The 18,117-nt window shown below is 56.3% G+C and overlaps 1 protein-coding gene across 1 annotated transcript; it reads left to right on the top strand.

Annotated features, from left to right (window-relative positions):
* Window positions 1-4,803: 4,803 nt before the first annotated feature.
* Window positions 4,804-14,913, top strand: FBXO41 (F-box protein 41). Its single transcript, XM_042932700.1, has 12 exons — window positions 4,804-5,696; window positions 7,167-7,392; window positions 7,889-7,962; window positions 8,233-8,591; window positions 9,422-9,663; window positions 9,879-9,994; window positions 10,117-10,269; window positions 10,450-10,545; window positions 11,886-12,004; window positions 12,183-12,341; window positions 13,784-13,899; window positions 14,032-14,913. The coding sequence occupies exons 1-12, from the start codon at window positions 4,804-4,806 to the stop codon at window positions 14,092-14,094; spliced, it is 2,616 nt and encodes an 871-aa protein (XP_042788634.1). The 3' UTR covers window positions 14,095-14,913.
* Window positions 14,914-18,117: the final 3,204 nt, after the last annotated feature.

Raw genomic sequence — 18,117 nt, 5'->3', positions numbered from 1 at the left:
AGCGAGGCCAAAGGTGAAGCTGAGTTTGGCTGCAGTTGGTAGATGCTGGGAGCCATTGAAGGAGCATGAGTTCTCGGTAGACAGAGGAATCTGGTGCCTAATATGGGACGAGATAGAGCTCTGAGCTGAAGCCTGGGCCAGCAGTCTGGGTGTGAGGAAGAGCACAGGGCAGAAGAGAACTGATGGAGAAAATGAGCAGGTCTTGATGGTTAGCAGAGAGCAAAGTCAAGATGGCCAGTGGTGTGGTATGACTGGGAGGACAGTGGCACTGTTGAAGAGAACAGGGATGGACGCTGGGGAGTGGGTGAGGGGAAGTCCAAGGTTTGCTTTTTACACTGTGGGTCACTGTGTTAATCTAGAGCTTCATTACTAGTGACTGGCCACTGACTCAGATGATTTAGGCTACAAAAAAATTTGTTGCCTCACACAATTGACAAGTCCCGGATTAAAGTTTTAGGCAGATCTGGATCTGGATGCTCAAGGGAGGTCATCAGGAGCCTTGTTGTTCTTCTTGCCCAAGGAGGATAGAAGTGGCCACAAGCAGGGGCACCTGGGTGGTTCAGTCAGTTAAGCATCCAAGTTCGGCTCAGGTCATGATCTCACAGTGTGTGGGTTTGAGCCTCGTGTCAGGCCCTGTGCTGACAGCTCAGCACAGCTTTGAATTCTGTGTGTGTCTCTCTCTCTGCCCCTTCCCCCGCTCACACTCTGTCTCTCTCTAAAAATAAATAAACATTAAAAAATTAAAAAAAAAAAAAAAAAAAAAAGAAGTGGCCACTAGCAGCTCCAGGCTCACATTCTACCAGCTGAGCACAGGTCCTGGAGTGGCTATATTGGCCTGAAGTTGGGCACTGTGCCCAGGATGAATAATCGCTGTGACTGATGAACAGGCTAAGGTCATATGTGCTCCCCCTGAGCCCCACCCAAAGTGGGGGCAATGGTTCTCAAGGGAAAACTGGGGGTCCATCCACAAAGCAGGGCTGGAGCTGAACCGCAAAAACAATAAATGTCCTCTACATTCCACGTCTGAACAAGATCTACACAGACCCCCCCTACTTGTACAATTTTTTAAAATGTTTCTGTTTATGATAATGCAACTATCCCTCACAAAACGTCAAACACACTTGTCCCATCTCCAGAAGGAGATGTTCCAAGTTCTCATCCACTTACCACATCTAGACCCAATTCAAGATCTTGGTGATGGGCTGTTTGGCAAGGTACTGAGCTAGCCACTCATGGTCTTTCAATTTATGGCCAGACTATGATGGAGGAAAGATCGGATAGCTGAAAGAACAAAACCCTCCCAGCTCAAGAGGGGAGATGAGGAAAAAATGCTCAGTGGTCACAGACCCATAGCATGGTCCACATGCTTGACCAGTTGGCAAGGATGAGGTTCCCTGACTCATCTATTTGGCTGCTATGGTTCTGCCATCTCGAGGAGGCTTCATTGTTCTTCATGCTCTGTGCCACACACAAAAAGGGGCATTGCGGCGGGGTGGGGTGGGGGGGAGTCACCTCCCACTGACGGCAAGTTTAAGGGGTGAGGAACATTAGTAGCTGAGTAATCCCTGGCCTTTGTTTTCCAGGTTTGTGGGTTTTTCTGGCAATACAATCCCCTTAATCATTAGGAAGCTTTCAGTCAGTTTGCATTCAGTTGTCCCCAGAGCCATTAACCAAACTAGAGACCTCATTGGAAGTTGTAATTCTTGAATCAAGTCCCTGGTGATAGTGTTGGGGGAGGAGCAGGAGTTGTCTCTTAGCAACAGTTCTTGGTGCTCTGCCCATCCCAGGAGCCATGGCTCTGTTGCCTCTAGCTAGGCCTCTGCAAAGGGCAATGCAAACCCCTAGTCTAGAGTTCATTTGTCCTCTCTCACTCAAGCTGTATCCCAGTGGAAGGCTCTTTTGATGAAAGCAACGATAACCTCTGTTGAGCTGGGAGGGCACAGCAGGAGGGGTTCTTGGAGAGCCTGAGGAGTCAAGAGCCTGTGAGGGCCCAGGTTTGTCTCTGTCTGTGTGTCCAGCCTCCCTGTCTTTGCTTGAGTTGACTTTAGCTGGAAGCAGAGAACTGGCTCTTAATTATCTGACTCTCAGCCATATTGGATTACTGGCCTCAGGCAGAAAGGGCCTCTCTAGGCAAAGCGGCATTTTCTTCCTGTCTGCTTTCAGATGTGCCCCTTTCAGCCAGAGTGTGTCTCTTTCTTGTCGGACCTTACTGAGGCCATGGGAAAGGCCACACCCCATATGGTGACATTTTTCTACAGGTCCCCTAAAGTTCCAGGTAGGAACATCAGCTGAGCTCGGGAGATAGTGCAAGAGTTTAATTAGCTGCTTTGCTGCTATGTAGCAGGGTTCACCAACTTCTGAGGAGGGATCTGGTACTATCTTACTTCCCCACTTAATTCAGCTAATTCTTCCTTAGGGCCTATTCCTTTAAAACATTCAATTTCTCACTCTAATTTCTGGCTTCGGACTTCTTTCTAGTGCAAGTGCCACAGACCCAACTCCAAATGGTCAAGAAAAAAGGGGAACTGATTGGCTCACCCAACTGAACAGACCAGAATCTCAAACAGTATCTGTGAGAAACCTGTCCATCTCAGCTCTGCTTCTCTGTATTGGCTTCATTCCCAGGAGGTTCCTCCCCAAAGAGACAAAGATAGCCCTTGCAGCTCTAGCCTTCCCCATCAGCTTAGAAACCTGAATGCAAAGAGGATGCTTTTCCCCAGTAGTTCCAGAAAAGTCCTGGAGGAATGACTCATTGACTCAACTTGGGCGATCTCTGCCCATCCCAGGACTCTGTTTGGCCAGGTCTATATTACTTTCTTACCCCTGGAGTCGGGGGTGGACCATCAACCCCCACTCAGACCACAGGGACTGAGAAAGTGGGGAAGGAAGGATGGTTCCCCAAGGGCAAAGCAGAATGATTTTACCAGGAGGACTGGGTTCTGGGCTGGTAAAGGGAATAGATGTTCACCCATATATCCATGTGGAAATGCCTGAAGGCAAAGGGAAGTCAAGAGCAAGTCAGGATAGAGAGGCAGAGCTGAGAGTTAGTGGCTTAAAGCTGGGAGTGAATGGGAGCAAACCAGACTGCTGGGGAGAGGGTAGATATGAAGGTGGACCTCCCATCATGAGACAGGAAGATTCAGAAGGCAGTAGGAAGAGGAGGTCAGAGAACCTTCATGGCAGCCTGTAAAGACAGACTGGTCATTAGTATGAGCGGTGGGACTAGTGGGGGAAGATCCTTGATGACAACTGGATTGATAAGCAGTGGTCTGTGACCCGGAGGAGCACAGGGACAGCAGAGGGTGGTTGAAGGCAGTTAGGAAGAGGAGAGCAGTGACGAATAGGGTAGAGATTCCACAAGGCAGGAGTGGTGTGACCAGAAGCCAGAGATGAGGGAGGATGGGCAGCAGGAGTTGAGAGTGAGCAGGGTTAGAATGCCAGGAAGGGTGGTGTCTTGTGCTAGAAGCCTGAAGAGGACAAATACGGTGGCCCTTGGAGTAAAGGGCAGGGCAGGGGCGCTTACTGGAGACCAACCTAGCAAAGAAATTTGAAAAAGGAGCTACGTGCCTAGCATGGCAGGGATGGGAGTATGTGGTACAGAAACAGGACAGGAACAAACAGGGACACACACACACAGGTATCATCAGGTGAGGTGACAATTTGGTCACTGCAACATGGTACCAATAGTTTGTCTTGATGGGTATTTCCATCAAGGTGGAAATAACACCTTCTTTTAAGGATTCCTTAAAGTATATTTATTTATTTGGAGAGACAGAGAGCGAGAGAGCAGTGTGTGTGCGTGAGCAGGGGAGGAACAGAGAGAGAGAGGGAAGGGAGAGAGAGAATCCCAAGCAAGCTGTGTGCTGTCAGCACTGAGCCCGATGTGGGGTTTGATCTCAAGAACCAGGAGATCATGACCTGAGCCGAAATCAAGAGTTGGGATGCTCAACCAACTGAGCCACCCAGATGCCCCAAAGATTTGTTTTCAGAGGTAACATACATACAGCCACAAATACATATAGTACACTAACCTTACGTATACAGCTTGATTGTTTACGTACACACGTACTCACATGTAAAACCACCACTCATATCAAGATCTAGAGCATTTTCAGCATCACATGTGGTTCCCTCCTGCCCCTTCTCAGTTTATCGTCCCCAGGAGTAACTTCTATTCTGACTTCTGTCATGATCAATATAGTCTGTTCTTGAATTCCATATGTATGGAATCCTCCAGTATGCACGCCCTCTGGCTCCTTTCATGCAACATAATATTGAATGGATTCATCCACGTTGTTGAATGTACCAGTGCTTCCTTTTCTTATTGCTGGATAAAATTCCATTATGCATATATTACAATTTATCCATTCTACCGGTGTTGGGCATTTGGGTTGTTTAAGTTGGAATACAGCTTGGAAGTGTTATACATAATATTAATGCCTTTCTCCCCCCGCCCCCCCCCCCCCCCTTAAAGAATCCTCATTCTTCTTCACTCTCATACATGTACAGGCCCTCCCACCAGTACCAGAGCAGGCCAGCCTCCTCCGGGAGGTCAAGCCATTGGTATCCCCTCGCCCCTCCATTATGGGCATGGGTTTCCTGGGGAAGTACGTTTCCTTACGGGTGGGGATACCACCCTCCTAAGTCTTACTCCCTCTCTTCTAGCCTCCTCTCCCCTGGCCGTGAGCGCCCTGGGCCTTCCTGACCCCGCAGGGGGGCTCGCCCGCAGCCCCCCATGAGCGCGCCCGGCTGACCGGCGGGCCGGCCGCGGTGGAGCCCAGGCGCCGCGGGGGCGGCGGGGCCATGGCCTCGCTGGACCTGCCGTACCGCTGCCCCCGCTGCGGGGAGCACAAGCGCTTCCGGAGCCTGTCGTCGCTGCGCGCGCACCTGGAGTACAGCCACACGTACGAGACGCTCTACATCCTCTCCAAGACCAACAGCATCTGCGACGGCGCCGCGGCCGCTGCAGCCGCCGCTGCCGCCGCCTCGGGCTTCCCGCTGACGCCCGAGCCCGCCGCCCTGCTGGCGGTGCCCGGCGCCCGACGCGAGGTCTTCGAGAGCACGTCCTTCCAGGGCAAGGAGCAGGCGGCCGGGCCGTCGCCCGCTACGCCGCACCTGCTGCACCACCATCACCACCACGCGCCCCTCGCCCACTTCGCCGGCGACCTGGTTCCCGCCAGCCTGCCCTGCGAGGAGCTGGCTGAGCCCGGCCTCGTGCCCGCAGCCGCCGCGCGCTACGCACTGCGCGAGATCGAAATCCCGCTGGGGGAGCTGTTCGCCCGCAAGTCCGTGGCCTCCTCGGCTTGCTCGACGCCGCCGCCCGGGCCGGGACCCGGGCCCGCCTCCGCCTCCCCCGCGTCCCCCTCCCCCGCTGATGTGGCTTACGAGGAGGGCCTGGCGCGCCTCAAGATCCGTGCGCTGGAGAAGCTGGAGGTCGACCGGCGGCTGGAGCGGCTGAGCGAAGAGGTGGAGCAGAAGATCGCAGGCCAGGTGGGTCGGCTGCAAGCCGAGCTGGAACGCAAGGCGGCAGAGCTGGAGACGGCGCGACAGGAGAGTGCGCGGCTGGGGCGCGAGAAGGAGGAGCTGGAGGAGCGTGCTTCCGAGCTCTCGCGCCAGGTGGACGTGAGTGTGGAGCTGCTCGCCTCACTCAAGCAGGACCTGGTGCACAAGGAACAGGAGCTGAGCCGCAAGCAGCAGTGAGTGGCCCGCGGGGCCCTGTGGGCGGGTGTGCCCGTGTGTGTCACTGCCGCTGCCACCACCGTGACTGGGCCTGAGTGTGTCTGTGTTTGTGTCTGTGTGGCCATGGCTTTGTAATATGGCATCTATGGCCACAAGCCTGTAATGATGGTGTGGGTGGGGCCAAGAGTGTCATGAAGGTATGTGTTTGGGACTGTGAGTACATGCAAGTGTGACCACGGGCATCACATAGCTAGGCACACAGCAGTGAAAATTGTTTCTCTCCCTTTCTCTCTCTCTAGCAAAGGCCAGCTCCTACATTGTGGCACCAGACCCTCTTCCTACTTTTGCCTACTCAAAGACATAGCGCAGTTCTGCTCTCCCCCTTTGCCATCACCAGACTTTCCTCGTCAACTGTATCATTCCTAAAAGCATCCAGACATAAGATCATTACTCCCATCTGCCCTAACCCCACTGCCCCCCGTAGGCTACAGCCACTTTTCTCTCCTTCCAGAACAACTCCTTGAAAGTATTGTTTATATTCCTTGTCTCCAGTTTCCTTCCCCACTTTCCGTCTTCAATGCACTCTGATCAGATGTCCACCTCCACCACTGTCCTCTGTGTCACCAACGACCTTCACGTTGCCAAGGCCACTAGTCATCATCTCAGCGTCTCAGCCGCATTGACACAGTGATAACCTTGAAACCCCTTTTTCACTTGGCATCCAGGACACTCTCCTGGAATGTCCTTCTTTTTTCCTGTCTGCTCCTCCTCGGTTTTCTTTGCTGGCTTCTCCTTATTTCCCTGGTCTTTAAATGTAGAATTTCGAAGTAGATGGATGTTATTTATCTATCCCCATTGTGACGTAAGCTCCACAGGGGCAGGGATTTTTCTCAGGCTTGTCCACTGCTGTGTCCCTAATACAGTGCCAGACACCTAGAAGGTGCCCAGTAAATGTTGAGTGGATGCATGACCAACTGTGAATCCTGAAGTCACTCTGAAGCATGCTGTGTGTACATGCACTTCCCGGAGGCTTCTGCGTCCGAGAATGGTTCTGAAAATGTGTGTGCGTGTGTGTTGGAATGTGTCGTTGGGACTGTGCCTGCCTCAGACTGTGTGTGTGCCTGCAAGTGAACTTGACACGAGCGGATGTACATGAGTGTGTGTGGCTGTGTGCCCGTGAGCATTGCTGGAGGGAGGGGGTGGCTCTGAGTGTCACTGAGTGTGACTGACTGTTTCAGTGGGGAGGAGGGGTGTCTGGCAGGAGTGTTGGGGCTGGGTCAGCGGGGTGTGAGTGTGTGACTCGGGGTGGATGTTCGCATTTCTGTGTGTGCTGTCCTATGGGGCATTGTGCCTGGGCCTGTTCCACGTGCACCCGCGTGACCACAGGCAGCTGTGCCCGTGTCTCTCCCCACTGCTCAGGGTCCCCTCCGGAGGGTGGGTGGGCGGCCAGGCCGAGGCACGGGGGTAAGAGACTGCTCCGGGCCCAGGGAGGTGGTACAGATCGACCAGTTCCTGAAGGAGACGGCGGCGCGGGAGGCCAGCGCCAAGCTGCGGCTGCAGCAGTTCATCGAGGAGCTGCTCGAGCGGGCTGACCGGGCCGAGCGGCAGCTGCAGGTCATCAGCAGCAGCTGTGGCAGCACGCCCAGCGCCAGCCTGGGCCGCGGAGCGGGGGGAAGCGGTGCCGGGCCCGGGCCCCGGGGTCCAGGCAGAATGGTGAGTGCCTGCCTGCCTTCCCCCCTCCGCTTGCGCCCCTGCCCCGTGCAGCCTCACCTCACACACTGCCTGGCATCACCCCCCACCCCCCGCCCCCGTCATGCCCCATGCTTCCCTTCTTTGGCTCTTCCCCACGAGCAGACTCGAGGCCTGAAGTAGGGGCCCCTCTGATTGGGCAGACGTGCCGGCCCCTGAGGCTGCGATCCAGTGAGGTGTGATCCAGCCGCTCCGGTTCTCAGGGGCCCGTCTCCACTCAAATGAGAGCCCGGGAGCCACAAGTCGGGGTCTGGGGTGCTGGGTGGGTGTGGGGAGGGGGCCGGGGAGCCTGCCTCTCTGGGCTGTCTGTCTGTCTATTTGTCCATCTTTCCCAACTTTTTTCCTTCTCTCTCCTCTCCCTCCTCTCTTCTCTCCATCTTGTGCCCTGTTTCTCCCGTTCCTTCTCACCCTTTTGCCTCCTCTGCCCCCTGCCTCTCCCTCCCGCTCTGGGGGCCCACAGCGAGAACACCACGCGGGCCCGGCCATGCCTAGCACATACGCCGTGTCAAGGCATGGCTCCTCTCCCAGCACAGGGTAAGCCTCGGGCCTGGCCCGCCCCACAGCCCACCCTCACCCTGGAAAGATCCACTGGCCCACTGGATGGCTGGCCCATCTGAGGCCTTGGCTCCTTGTCCTTTCCCCATATTCCTTGGGTCACCTATGTCTGCCTTTGCACACTGTTGGAAGGGGGCTCTTGGAAAGTAGGGGGAGTGGGTTGCCCTTGGCCGGTGGTAGGGGTGGCATGGGGAGTTCGGGCAGTCCTGGTGCCCCTCGCTCCTCACCGTCTGGTCCACCCCACCCCAGGGCCTCCAGCCGTGTCCCTGCTGCATCCCAGAGCTCAGGCTGCTATGACAGTGACAGTCTGGAGCTACCCCGGCCAGAAGAGGGGGCCCCCGAGGACAGTGGCCCTGGGGGCTTGAGCACACGGGCCCAGGCTGCCAACGGCGGCTCGGAGCGTACCCAGCCCCCTCGCAGCTCAGGCCTGCGGCGCCAGGCCATCCAGAACTGGCAGCGCAGACCCCGCCGACACAGCACGGAGGGGGAGGAGGGTGATGTCTCGGACGTGGGCTCCCGAACCACGGAGTCAGAGGCTGAGGGCCCCTCAGATGCCCCCCGCTCTGGGCCTGCTATGGCCGGGCCACTGAGCAGCTGCCGGCTCTCAGGTGAGTCCTGGGGAGGGTAGGCCAGAGAGGCCAGTCTTTCCTTGGTGCTGGGCCCTCTCAGGGGACACAGGGCTGAGGCGGTAAATCCCTTGGGCTCCCACACCTGTTTTCCCCCCTGTCCCAGACTCCCCACAGTGAGAATGACAAACTTCCCTACAAGTGCCCTGTGAGCTTGGGCAAGGAACTCACGTGACAGAGCAGGGCTGCAGCACAGGGGCGCTCAGGTTGGGTATTGCACAAGGATGCCACATCTCAGGGGTCCATTCACGTGGTGGGCTTGTTGACATTTACAGGAGAGTAGTTGAGTGTTAACTGCAGGCTGAAGTCCTGGAGCAGCAGGGAGAGCCCCCTTCTGTATACGGACAAGGCCATGTGCATATGTGGGTGGGTCAGGGTCAGGAGGTTAGAGGGCTTAGTGATCAGGTGCGTGACTGCTGTGTAGAGGGAGTGCTCTGGGCAGCCTCACCCTGGCCTTCTGTTCACAGAGGCTGGGTTTCTAACCATCTGTACCCTCACCCTCCAAACCCTTCCCCACTCTTGACTCAGTTGATTCATCTAAGGGGTGAGTTTGGACTCTGTGATGATATATGATCTTAAAAAGACAGTTTGCTTGAGGAAGGGTCACCTTTTTCTAATTTGTACAGAGATAGGGTGTGGCAGAGGAGGGGGAAGCAGAGGCCCCTTGTCCTTCCTCCAAGTCACTGGCCCTCCAGCATGAGTCTTTCGTGACTATTCCTTCGGCAGCTCCTAGCCCCCCCATCTCCCCACCCGCACCTCCACACTGGCCTTTGACCCTCCACACTGACTTTTGACCCTCTGGTACTGTGCAGCCCGCCCCGAGGGAGGCAGTGGGCGGGGTCGGCGAGCTGAGAGGGGCAGCCCCTCACGCTCCAACGAGGTCATCAGCCCAGAGATCCTCAAGATGCGAGCCGCCCTGTTCTGCATCTTCACCTATCTGGACACACGCACGCTGCTGCACGCTGCCGAGGTCTGCCGGGACTGGCGCTTTGTGGCTCGTCACCCCGCGGTCTGGACACGGGTGCTGCTGGAGAATGCCCGCGTCTGTTCCAAGGTGCCTGTCCCTGTCCACTGCCCCTGCCGTGAACCCACCTTTCCTCCAGCAGAATCTGGTCCCTCAAGGTCAGGTCCTTGCAACGCTTACAATACCCCGGCGTCAGCCTGACTCCCCACAATGCTCTCATGGGGCCTCCTGTCTTGGGGCTGGTCTGCCTCTAGGCAGGCAAGCACAGACCCCTTCATCCCCAGGTAACCCTTGTCTCCCTGCAGTTCCTGGCGATGCTGGCTCAGTGGTGCACCCAGGCCCACTCGCTGACGCTGCAGAACCTGAAGCCCCGGCAGCGGGGCAAGAAGGAGAGCAAGGAAGAATACGCCCGGAGCACCCGGTGAGGCCATGGCGGGTGGGCGGGTGGGTGTTGCAGGCTGCAGACCCAGAATTCCATTGGGGGTTGCTTCCCAGAGGGGGAGGTGGCCACAGGCAGTGCCCTGACCTCTTGGCCATCCCCAGAGGCTGCCTGGAAGCAGGGCTGGAGTCCCTGTTGAAGGCCGCTGGGGGGAACCTGTTGATCCTGCGCATCTCCCACTGTCCCAACATCCTCACTGACCGCTCACTCTGGCTGGCCAGCTGCTACTGCCGTGCCCTGCAGGCCGTCACCTACAGGTAGGTGCACACCACTAGACTCAAGGTCCACACCCTCTTGGCCTCGGGCCAAAGGGATCCCTGGGGTCTGCATACTCTTTCCCCAAGGGTCTTAGGCAAAGGGACTCAAGAGTTCTATGGTCCAAGGGAAGGGAGCAAAGGCCACTAGGGTGGGTGGTCTCACCTTTGTCTTTTAAACAGGAGTGCCACAGACCCCGTGGGCCACGAGGTCATTTGGGCTCTGGGTGCAGGCTGCAGAGAGATTGTCTCCCTCCAGGTGGCGCCACTTCACCCTTGGTGAGCCCTGGCAGGGGTCAGGTGGGGACAGGGTGGGGCTGGGGCTGGGGCTGAGGACTGAGCAGATCTGAGCCATTCCAAAAGCTGACTGGGGAGACAGATTCACATTCATTAGTCGGTGTAAGTAAGTGTTGGGAGCAGGGCTTCCAAATCAGACATGGGGTGATGCCCTGGCTTACTGGCAGTGAGACTTTGGGCAATCCAGTCATGTCTTAGTTTCTCAAGTGCAGAGTGAAGACGGTATTAGAGATCTTTCAGTTTTGGGAGGACTGTAGCTGGCTCCAGTGAGATGTCTACATAAGGCCTGCAGGGGCCACAGTAGGTGTTCAGGCAACGCTAGCTAGAAATAGCCACATTTGTTTGAGCTGGTTTTTAGAGAATCCAGATCATTCACCGCTCTACTTGGAGTTCCTCAGACCAGGCGTTTTTGTCCCTGCGCTTTGTCCCCCAAGCCCTCTCTCCACAGAACTCCTCCCAGGGCATCCAGTGTCCTTCGTGAACACCTGGCAGAACTTGGCACTGCTCCCCCGCCTCCAGTCCTACTGCACCCTGTCCCAACCCCTGCTGTCATTTGCTTTGCAATAATTTCTCTATGTTTCAGTCCACGCTGTACTCGCAGTTCTGAGTAGGGGCTATGAATGCCCATTTCCATATCTCTGGTTCCAAGTGCAAGCAGACGCCAGAGAACCTGCTGCCAGGGCGAATATTGAGGGATGAAGTGTTCAGGGAAATAGAGAGTTTGATGTGGGTGGTGGGCAGAGGGGAGCAATGAGTGTGGAAAGGAAGGTTGGGGCAAGGTTAGGCAGGTCTGGCCTAAGGGGTTTAGATTTTTGCATTTCATCTAGAAAGTGCTTGGGAAGCCATTGGGGTATCTTAGATCTTAAAAACAGGATTATATCAGATTGGTTACCTTCTGTGTCCCTCCCTCCCCCAACTCCTTGAGGGAAGGGACCATGTTTATATTGTCACTGATGTATCCCCAGGGGCTAGTTCAGTTGTTGGCTGTAGTGGACACTTGAGGCCCATTTGTTGAATGACTGAGAGAATGTAGGAATGAATGACTCACTGTCAGCAGTGTGTAGGATTCTTCTAGATGAATCCAGATGAATATGGATGGTGGCCTGAATTGAGAGGTCAAAGAGTTATCCAGGAATCAAAATTTGTAGGTCTTGGCAGGAGGTGAGGGAGGAAGAGTCAGGGATGATTCCAGGTTTCTAACTGGAGCAGCTGGGTGGTTTGCGGGGGCCCCAGCCTAAGGCAGGGCATGAAAGAGGAGCCGGCTTGGGGTGTCATGCAACCAGAAACTTCCTTGACAGCCTTCTCTCCGCCCCATTCTCCAGCCAGCAGCCCACGCGCTTCAGTAACCGCTGCCTGCAGATGATCGGCCGCTGTTGGCCCCACCTTCGGGCCCTGGGGGTTGGGGGCGCTGGCTGTGGGGTACAGGGCCTGGCATCACTCGGTGAGTCCTTCCTCGGGACTGGGGTGGAGGGTGGTGGGAAGCAGGTGTGGGTGCAACACTGAAATCCCAGGGGGTTTGGGGCTGCAGCCGGGGTGGTGGCAGGAACACCAAGGCACGGGGCGGGAGGCAGCCTGGGGAGTTTGTCAGCAGGACCTCCCCTCTTCCTCCCCCTTCCTAGCAAGAAACTGCATGCGGCTGCAGGTCCTGGAGCTGGACCACGTGTCAGAGATCACCCAGGAGGTGGCAGCTGAGGTCTGCCGGGAAGGCCTGAAGGGACTGGAGATGTTGGTGCTCACAGCCACCCCCGTCACCCCCAAGGCCCTGCTGCATTTCAACAGTGAGCGATGGGGATGCAGGAGGGGGGCTACCACTGTCACCACTTACTGTGCCACGTCAGCAAGTAGCATAGCCAGCTCCCTGTCTGTCGCTCCTAGTCAGCAAGCCAGCACTGGGGGCAGACCAACCAGGACGCTAATCCTGGCTTTGCCACAAGTGTCTTCTGCGGGCAGTGTGGCGTTCAAGTCTTGCCAGCATCTGGTCCAAATGGTTCGGTTCAACATTTATTACCCTATGCTCTACGTACGTTGGAGACACGAGCTGTACAATGCCATCTGCCCCACATGAGCCTCTGGCCAAGGGCAGAGGCAGAACAGACAGGTTAGGAGCACAGGTTCTGGAGCTGAACTGACCTAGGTCTCAATTTTGGCTCTACTGCTTATTAGCTGTGTGACTGGGCAAGTTACTGTACTTCTCTGGATTCTGTATCCCCTTCTTCTAAGCTGACCCTCTGGAGTGGGTGGGAGGGTGAGGACCATTCTCAGGGTGAAGACTCCTTTCTCCATGGTGTAGACTCCATGCCTCCTCTGAGCCCACCTCCCTCTAGCCACCTACTTCACTCCTGGCCACTCCTCCACCTTCACTGAGGACATGGGTGTCCAGCTCAGGCTGCTCACACTCCTTCAGGGCAATGTCTTGGACAGGAGCTGCCCTCCGACCCCCACTCCCCCCCACAACTGGAGCAGCCTTCTGGGCACAGCCAGCACAATTGAGTCACCACCGGCACCCAGTGTCATCGCCCCGAGGATCTGCAGTAACCACCGAGTGGCTCCTCAGCTCCTCAGGCTGCTGGGGCAGGCCTCCCCTTCCTGAGGCCCTGGTCACACCTACATCGTCAGCACTGAAGGCTCCCTGACTTTCTTATTATTTCTAGGATCCTCTTCTTCTTTCCCCATCAGCCTCATGGCCTGGCCCTGGACTGACCACCAGAACTGCTCAACCTCTAAAATCATGACCTCCAGAACCTTCTCAGCCACCTGATTTTCTTCTTCCTCCTCCACTGACTTCATGGCAACATCTAGTCCCTTAAGCCCTCTGCTCCCAACTTGTTTGCTGCCTGTCTCCTCCTCCATGCTCCAGAGAAGAGCCACCAGCCTCACCTCAGCCACTCTGTCCTTTTAATTCATTTCCAGATGCCCAGGCCATGGCACAGCTGTCCCCTCTGCCAGGGAAGTTCCTAGAGCCCCTGCACAATTGGCTGCTTCCCACTCATCATCCCAGAGTTCACTGCAGCCTCTGCTCTGTGACCTTGCCCTCCTCCTCCCCTGCATTCCGTGTGGTTGATCCCCTGGGTGCCACCAGTGTGCTCTCCTCTAGGTGGTTCCCAATGCCTGGCACGTGACCATCTCCGTAGGGTTCTGATTTCATGAATTAGCGATAGAAGAGCAGCCCCATTGTCCAAGCCAAACATGAGCCAGCACCTTATTACCCACCTTTTCCCAGGCATTTGCCGGAACCTCAAGTCCATCGTGGTCCAGATTGGGATTGCTGATTATTTCAAAGAGCCCAGCAGTCCTGAGGCCCAGAAGCTGTTTGAGGACATGGTGACAAAACTCCAGGTAAGGAGTTGGCTCTTAGGCCAACCAAAACCCCAGGTGGCATCCCTGGGCTGGGGTTGGTGACCTGGGTGTGTGATGGGAGGGCCCCACTTGCCTCAACCTGAGGGGAACTAACCAGGGTTCGGTCTACAGGCCCTACGACGGAGGCCCGGCTTCTCTAAGATCCTGCACATCAAGGTGGACGGCGGCTGCTAACCCGGGGTGGGGGGCGGCAGGGCCCCTGCCGGCCCCACACCAGGGCACTCTCTTTGGACCTCCAGAGGGACCCTGATTTGGACTAGACCTTCGGAGGCCTTGTGTTTTCCCTAGCTTCCAGGGAGGGGTTGACAGTTTCCTGTCCTCCTCTTGGGACAGCGGAGCAACGGGCCTGACGTCAGGCACTGGCTCTTCAGGGCAGGGGCTTGGACAGAAGCTGCCCTCCGACCCCCACTCCACCCCCAACTGGAGCAGCCTTCTGGGCACAGCCAGGAAGGAGCTGAGTCACCACCAGCACCCGGTGTCATCGCCTCGAGGACGTGCCATAATCACTGAGTGGCTCCTCGGCTGCTTGGGTTGCTGGGGCAGGCCTCCCCTTGTCAGGGGCCTCTGCTAGTCCCCAGGCCAGACGGGGCTCCCCAAAGCAGCTCAGACTTGGCAAGAAGGGCTCTTTTCCTCCCCCTGCCCTGTTCCAGCCCTCTGTGGGGCATCCCCATCAGACAGCCTGCCAAGGCTCTGGGTCCACATTCTCCAGGGATAACAGACAGGCCTTGGGCGTCTGGGAATGTGGTCAGCCAAAAGTGGGGGGCAGGGGGCAGTGAGGTAGCGGAATGGGCTTGGAATGGCAAAACATTCATCTAGAACTTTTCCCCAGGATACTGAAACTACCACTCCCAAAGTGGGGAAATTGCCAAGTAGAGAAAACTTAGTTTTTATTGCTGTAGAAACAAGACCCCTCCTCCCAACAACCACATACCCCCATGGCACACCAGAGCTAAATTCAGAGCTAAAAGGTGCATGTTTCTATACCTTCCACCAATCCTGAGCCTCTGGCGAGGCAAGGAACCAGCTCTGGAAATTTTATCAGCAGTGAGAAGCAGTTCCTGTCCTCAAGAAACAACTTCTATTCCAGGTGCTTGGGCAGCAATGTAATGGCCTCTGGGTCTCCAGTGCTGTGGTGGGAGGGAGTCACTGGGCTGCCTTCTGTGCTGGGGTCTGGAGGAGGCCAGGAGGGTGGTTTGGGCTGCTTCCTTGTCTGGCTAGCTTGCTTGAAGATGTAGCCTTGGTAGGGAACCAGACGCATGAGGCCAAGAATGAGGAAGAGCACCCTCATCAGACTTGCCTCCCTCCCCAGTCTCCACTGGCCCTATGGACTGTGGGCTATGCTGGAGTTCTTTAGCCTAGGGGCAGTGCTGGGGCCTGAGCCACAGCCGTTTGGCTTAGAAGTCACAGAACGCAAGTAGGTTTTCACAGACTTGCACGGTTCCAGCAAGACCAGGTTCTGGCACTAAGGCTCCAAAGACTCAGGTCTCCCCAGTTCCTACTCTCAGAACCCTCACGGTGGTGTAGAGGCTATGGGTCCTGCCAACATTCATTTGGAAAGTTCTTTCAAACATTAACCTCAATCCATCTTAGGGTTTCCTTCTCCTATACAGGATCAGCTTTGCCCTAACCATTAGGTTGCTGGTCCTGGCTGGGGCTGGACTCTAGTTTCTCAGCCCTTTGCAGTGACCCAACTTTCTGCCACAGCCTGGCTTAGACATCAAGACCCAGCCTGGGTTACCCTGTAATGAGTCCTCCAGAGCAGGGACCCCACAGGCTCAGCGTCCAGCTCCCCTGGCTCCACACCCAGCTCTGTCCCAGCTCTTGTTGATGACTTTTCCTCCCGTGGCTTATTCTGGCCTTGCCCTTTGAAGACCCCAAATACCAAGGGTGTCATGTTGGCAATTCCCTGTCCAGTCGTGCACAAAGCCTTGGCTGTGTGGCATCCCCCACTCCAGAGCGGCTGGCTCCACTGGCTCCCACCTCCCCGGCCTTGTCCCCCGGAGTCACAGGAAGAAGCACAACTTTTCTCTGTCCTCCAGGGACCTGGAAAAGATATGAGGGTACCCTGGGTGCATCTGTCCTGCCTTGCCAACTGCACCCTTTACAGCTCCCGCTTGAGACCTTAGGACCGGAGGTGCTGCCCACCCCTGCCCCCGTCCCCCCACCCCCCCCATCTCCTGGACAAAGCACAAAGGGATGCCCTGCTTGGCCTGAGCCTGCCTTACTGAGGGATTTTTCTGCCCCAGGAAGCTTCCATCTCTGAATAGAAGGCTTTGGGTAATTTCTCCCTGGGTGGGCACCCACTGGGATGTCAGGAAAGGAGGTCAGGGTGCATGGGCAGTGAGCTAGAGTGGGAGAAAGTGCTGAAAGAACTGATCCCTGGAGTAGGTTCATTCACCCACTCCACCCACCCATCCACACATCCTTGCAACAGCCCTGACCACCACCAGCACTGGGGGCAGAAGAGTGAACAGGGCCTCCCCTCTCCTGGCTGGCAGGAAGTTTGGCCAGCAAGTCCCCACCTTGTATTTGCCAGCTTAGTGTGTGTGTAAAGGATGTGTGGGAGTACATATTGCACAGGCCCCTGCCGACGGGAACGATGGGTCACAGCGTGTTCTACCGCACAGCTGCCCCTGGGGCTGACAGACTCCTGCACCCTGGACTTCACGTGTGCTGAGAACTGGAAAGCTGCAGGCCCCCTGTCCCCCAACTCAAAGCTATTCAAAGCACAGCCTGCTGCTGTGCGGGGAGCTCGTCTGCAGGCCTGTTCCATTTGTTCACTTCTTTGGCAACCACACAGCAGGCTGAGGATGGAAAACAGGGACGGAGGGCCTGGCCATCCCTGAGGCACCTTATCCCTCACTCAAAGGAGAATCCTCCTCCTCCATCTCACACCTAATAAGATGCAAGGGAGAGGAGTACCTGAGAGACCCAATCAAGGCAGGCCCTGCTCGGGGGTCCTGGGCACATGCAGAGGTCCCATGGGCCCCAGCACTTGGGTGTCCCTACCACCTCTCCCTGTTATATAGCCTGCAATGGTAGGCTGATTCATCAGGCTTTGCTTGGGCTTCCTCCCCATGGCACCAGCAGGGAACAAAGGAGATGCTGTGTATGTCTGACCCCCCCGGGGAGAGGAAATGTGCTGCCCAGAACCATGGCTTTTCACTGGCTGAGAAACCACCTAAGGAGCAAGGCAGTCCAGGATTTCCTGGTTCTGTGAGTGGTTTGAGCTGGCCTCTTATGGGAAGTCCTTCAACAACGAAAAAGCCACCTCCTTCCCAACGCCTGCTGCTCCAAGGTTTGGCTCCATCCTTTCCCTTTGGGTTCTACTTGTTCCCCTGGTCCTTTGGGCCATGGGTGGGAAGCTGCCCAGTCCCTAAGTCCCTCTAAGGCACTAAGCTGAAGACCTCTCCAGAGTGACTATTGGTGCCAAAGACCCAATTCCTGGTGGACTTGGGTTGAAGACGGGAGATGGTGAGCGGGTGCAGGGCCCACGTGCCCAGAGGAGTTAACTCAAACTGATGGGATCTGTCTAGCCCATCAGTCCTTGAGGAGTAGAATTCCCTCCCCCAGGGGCCTGGCGGCACTTCTCCTTAACCCTGGTGGTCATGCTTTCTCACCCAGCCTTGTTCCAGGCCTGCATTTCTGTATATACTGCTGTGTATCGTGTGTATGTATTTATTCCTGGACAAGTGTATTCATCTGCAGCCTTTGCCTGAGGATAAGGTTTAGGACTGGGTGAAGACCAGAATACCAGGGCCGACTAAGGCAACCAGCTCCTATTTCTTCCCCAACCCCCCGGGACCCTGGCCAGTCCCAAGACTGCCCTGACAATCAGGCAGGCTTCCCCACCATGAGCCCAAGCCTTGTCTGCCATTGCTGGCATGGCTCTAGGAGGCTTGGCCTCGGGCTTCCTGGCCTCAGCCCTGCCCTAGCAGGGGTCCTGCATTTAGGCGCAGAGGCCTGAGGTGACCTAGGCTTGCCTCATGACTGGCACCGGTAGGCCTGGCTCTAGTGGGCACCGCTAGCGGGGACCTCCACAAGTGGCCCCCGGGCCTGCCTTCCCCGCACAGCCAGGCTGCAATGCGCCTGAGCCGTGAGAGGGTAGCTCCCCCCACCCCCAGCAAATGAGGTGGAGGGGTGGAGAGCATTTTTTGGTTTTGTTTCTGAAGTGGTGCCTGTACCTCCAGCCCCCAG

This window comes from Panthera leo, chromosome A3 (assembly GCF_018350215.1).
Source record: "Panthera leo isolate Ple1 chromosome A3, P.leo_Ple1_pat1.1, whole genome shotgun sequence".
In the NCBI taxonomy this organism is placed as follows: Eukaryota; Metazoa; Chordata; class Mammalia; order Carnivora; family Felidae; genus Panthera; species Panthera leo.
Note: the sequence above shows the minus strand (reverse complement) of the source record. Positions and strands in the feature narration are given on the sequence as shown.